This window comes from Anopheles stephensi, chromosome 2 (assembly GCF_013141755.1).
Source record: "Anopheles stephensi strain Indian chromosome 2, UCI_ANSTEP_V1.0, whole genome shotgun sequence".
In the NCBI taxonomy this organism is placed as follows: domain Eukaryota; kingdom Metazoa; phylum Arthropoda; class Insecta; order Diptera; family Culicidae; genus Anopheles; species Anopheles stephensi.
Genome location: NC_050202.1, coordinates 44689417 through 44693945, shown reverse-complemented (window position 1 = coordinate 44693945; position 4529 = coordinate 44689417). Strand labels below are relative to the sequence as shown.

The 4529-nt window shown below is 43.6% G+C and overlaps 1 protein-coding gene across 1 annotated transcript; it reads left to right on the top strand.

The window, feature by feature from the left end:
* The first annotated feature begins 525 nt into the window (after nt 1-525).
* Nucleotides 526-1669, top strand: LOC118507995. The gene is made up of 2 exons (XM_036047364.1): nt 526-1033; nt 1293-1669. Exons 1-2 carry the CDS (start codon nt 706-708, stop codon nt 1559-1561), a joined length of 597 nt encoding a protein of 198 aa, XP_035903257.1. The 5' UTR covers nt 526-705; the 3' UTR covers nt 1562-1669.
* The last annotated feature ends 2860 nt before the right edge of the window (nt 1670-4529 follow it).

Sequence of the window (4529 nt, the reverse complement as noted above, 5' to 3'; positions counted from 1 at the left end):
TCAAATACCATCCAAACCACCTCACCGTACGGGTAACATCAAGTCCCGGAAAGCCAGAAATGGCAGGCCGAGATCTTTAGAGGGTTTAGTGCCAAAGAAAAAGAAGAAAACTAATACACAATGGCTATACTCGTTCTATTCTGCCTTGTCAAATGCCTGAGTATAAATTTTTGATTTCTTCAATCCTTGCAAGTTTGGAAAAACTCTTTTATACTCCTGAACGTTTTACTTTTTACACGATACCAAAGATTCTTTACTACTGAGATAGCCATAGAGATGGCCAGAAATTAAGAATTTCTGTGACTACAATTTCCGTCGCTGTCATTCTCATTGATCGCATTAAATATTTAATAGCGATTCAGTGTCGCGAACGATAAAAGACGATAGTCAAGATACTTAACAGTGCAAAACTGTTAACCGTTATCTTAAGTGATGCTTCTGCGTTACGATCCTTTGCTTCAAAAAACAAAAAACAAAAACGCTGACTTGGCTCTTGTTCCGCGAAAAAAAGACAGCAATTGACAGCTGCCACTCGCAGCAATTCCTGAACACACCCGGCACACAAATCTATCCTTTGGTGGTCCTGCTTCGCTTCGCTCACCAGTTTTGCATTCTTCCATTCATACACGGCAAAACACAAGACAGCAACCGTCTCTAGGAGCACGATCCGTTTTCATTTGCCTTCCCGGGTCTACCGAAAACACAATGGAGCATCGTTTGTTCTTGATGCTTTATTTCATCAAACGAATAAAGATGAGCGAATCCGATAATGCCCATTTAAGTGTGGTGTGGGTCCCGAAACCGCCGAAAGAAAGAGCCCAAAAAAAAAAACAGCAGACTGGCGACCGTCGGAAGACCTTCATTTCGTCCTTCCGGGTTTGTGTGACGATGGCATCGAATCAAGAACAAGAAAAACCCCCGCTCTTGGAATGGTCAACGCAGTGGCAAACGCTGGGAAAACTCTGCAGTGGAACACGCTGGCGAGGGGCCCCATGGCTGGAACCCGGCAAGCTTACGGGCTACGTCGCGTACGGTACGAATCGGTTCGGGTCGGGGAAGCATGCTTGCCATTGAGGGCCATTATGTTGCATGAAATTGAAGCAAATCGTAATTACTGTCCCATTATATAATTTATTCAATGGCAATGACACGACGAAAATCGGTCATTCTATTGCCAACTGTCACAATTGTCGCGATCTCTTTCTCTCTCTCTCTCTCTCGATTAGCAGTTTTATGCGCGTGGCAGGCACAGGAAACACAGTCGTTATTTTTAACTGATTTTTTGTTCTCAGACCGTTTCAGCGAACGCAATTGCAACTCACTAGCACCCGATGGAAACGCTCCATTGCGGAAAGCCAGCAGCTTCGTCGATCGAGAGCGTAGCAAATTACTGCGTCGTTTTTTTGTTCGAGGGAGCCTAGACCGATTCGATGCCGAGTCGATATCTAGAATGTTAAGGGCTTCTGGGCAGAGTGGTTTTGGAGACAGAAGAAATAGAATCCGAACAGCACAGATAATCGATTCTAGATATTGTGTTAATATAGGAGTTATAGTTAGTTGATGCAAACAATAAGCCTCATGATGCATTTACTCATCAAAATAATTTCATATGAGCCAGGCGCTGTTCTTAAGACAGTGCAAAGGTAATGTTAAAGAGTTTCAAATTGGATTTTTGCTATACTAGCTTGAACTTAAACTAATCAAAATAAAAATAAATAACAGGAAACCCGTTTCCGCTCAAGCTAGGTATGTTTTTTTCCCATATCTCATACGGGAAGCATCATCAGAAAACATGAAAAGGGATTTTCCCATGTGTGGGTTCATGGAAAATGAAAACATTCACAAGCAGGCTGACTGGCCAATCCGTCGGCACCGTAGAATATGTGCTCGGGAAGGATTATTTTTCCAGTTTTTTGTGTGTTTTATTATTGTTTCCGAATTTCGCTCGCAAAACAAATTTGATAAAAGAAAAACAATAACAGAAGACCACGAAAGGAAAAAAAGGGGTCCGAAAGGGAGGTCCCATAAAAAAGCATTGATTTGAAAGGAAAACATTAAAATGATGCAGAGTAAGTGGATGGGTTGAAGTTTGGCTGGAACCGAAGCCTATTATCTAATGTTATTGAATTCTTGGCCAAAGAAGTAGGACATTGAAGAGGCCAAAAAGGGATTGAATTAGCTTCAGAAAAAAACATTTGAAAGATATTGAGCTTTTCTGTTTTGAACTAAACCCGAACATATTCGAATGCAATCATTTATACTTCACTGGTTCTGGCTCAACGGATAACTTTAACTCCTCTCCTTTACCGCAACACCTATTTTCTTATCTCTTTTCCACCCTGGGGCACATCTTGGGAGTTTGAAAGTTTGTGTGCGTTAATTATGGACAACTGCAGCTGGAAAATTATCTTTCATCCGGCTTTGCACAACTGATTGCAAACCGTTTTATCGAGCAGTCCGTCCGGTTCGTTTCGGTGCAAATAAAGGATTCCGCCCGGGGATGGCCGCCATACACCCTGTTTGCAACATCTTAAGGCGTAATCAACCGTTGCAGCACCGCACGCTTGTTCATACGATGGGAAAATCGGAAAGAAAAATCGAATGCATTCCGACAAAACCGATCGGATAACATGGTCAGGACTGGTTGTGCCTGTATGTGTGTCCCGGTTGTTCGCCCGGTAAACGATTATCTCTGGGCAGAAGAAGTCTGGCCCAAAAACAAAAGCCTCAATGGCACACAATCGTTTCCAGCTCGTAGAACAACTGGCCCGCATACCCGGCATTCGTTGGGCGAGGTGAGTACGAGTTCTGAAAACTTGCAAACTACCGCACCGGGAAATTCCAAGACTTCTCCGGTGATCAGGTTTTCTGTCGACTCATCGTCCGCAAAGTGCGCCCCGTGTGGGTGTGTTTGTGTGCGCTGGAGAATGGTGGTGTCCTTTTGAATCATTCGGTCCTTTGTTTGTGTCTCCAGGGTGCTCCTCCTGCCATTTCATCCCCGTTCCATAGTGAGGTCTTTTGTCTCTTCGAAAAGCCAAAGTCTCGGGAACGCGGGGCGTACTTTCCCGAAACCAACAATGGAAGAATTCGAGCGAGCCCTTGTTCTCGCGCGGCCGCCATAACCTTCTTACACTGGTCGTGCAAAGGTAAAGTGTACTTGAAGCAGTTTTTCTCCGAGCTCCAAGAATCCTCCAACCAGGATGAGGTGACTTTTACAGTGTGAGATGTTGTTGTAAGTGCTGTTTTACTTGTCCTAATATTCGTTCGTAGCCTTATTTTAAGATTGAATCTATAAAGTTTCTAAGTTGCTTGAAGTTGCCCACCTAGTTTAGGTTACAGTCGATACAATAACTTTATAGGATCAACGAATACTGGGGAAGTCCGATAGTATATTTGGTGGTGGTGGTTGAGTTGACTCCAACAAGAAATTCTTATGTGGGATGACGGTTTGCTTGGGCGAGTCAATGCGACCATAGAGGAATCACGCGGTGAAGGACAGTATGGATTGAGAGAAGGAACGACCGAGGCTGGATTAAGGTAGACCCAGCAACACACACCAGGTCCGATATTCCAGCCTACGATTCCAAGTCTCTAGACGCGCCTAAGCATGAGTTACGCGAACCTACTACCTAGAGCACCAATCCAAGCTCCCTACTGTAACTGGCCTCGACATGATCGAGCTGATCCTTAAAGTAAACCCTCATTACAAGCAAGACGCCTAGATCCTTGACATATTGTTTCGTTGGGCAAGATTTAAGGCAGAATACATCAATTTTAATCTCAAGCTCTAGTTCAAGAAACATTCAAGAGTAAGATCAATTATGAAGAGATTTGCTTCATAATCCGGAAAGTCTCCTTTTACGTAGAACTGACCACACTTTCTACCTACACTTATCTGGGGATAGAACTGCTTGGTTATCCTCAACTGCTGAAGTAATGCTCTGGGATAATTAAATATCCCAGTGAACGCAATAAAGTCATGACTTCATCTCAGCTTGCCTCTGTGCATGTGGACGGCCAAAAGAGACGGATCGAGATGCACGGTTCGAAGGTTTTTCATAATATGACCAACCCACTTAAAAACCTGGCGAGTTTAATTTGCTGAATGATGGCGAGATCACTGTACAGTGATCTACCCAGGGTGATCTCGCCATCTGTACAGTGATCTATCATCATCGAACGTCTCCTCCATTGTCATTCTAGTCAAACGGTGCATAAATTAGTTGCTAGCATTTTTCTGTCGAAAGGAGCCAAAAGGTTTCCTGGCCAGTATTGGAGAGGACAGACTCCATGTCTGAGAAGGGGACGTGAGTACAGGGACAGCTCTAGTCTCGTCTATCGCGCAAGGTGTTGAGTGGAGATGTGTTCTATCTGTAATTATCCAACGAAGCCCTATCGTAACTATCTAGTGATAAGTAATATACCACAAATGTTCAAATTTTTAGCCTATTTGACGTCAACAATATCTGTTCTTGATCCTTAAATTCTACTTCTGCGAATCGATTCCTCCGTCATAAACTCTTACTCTC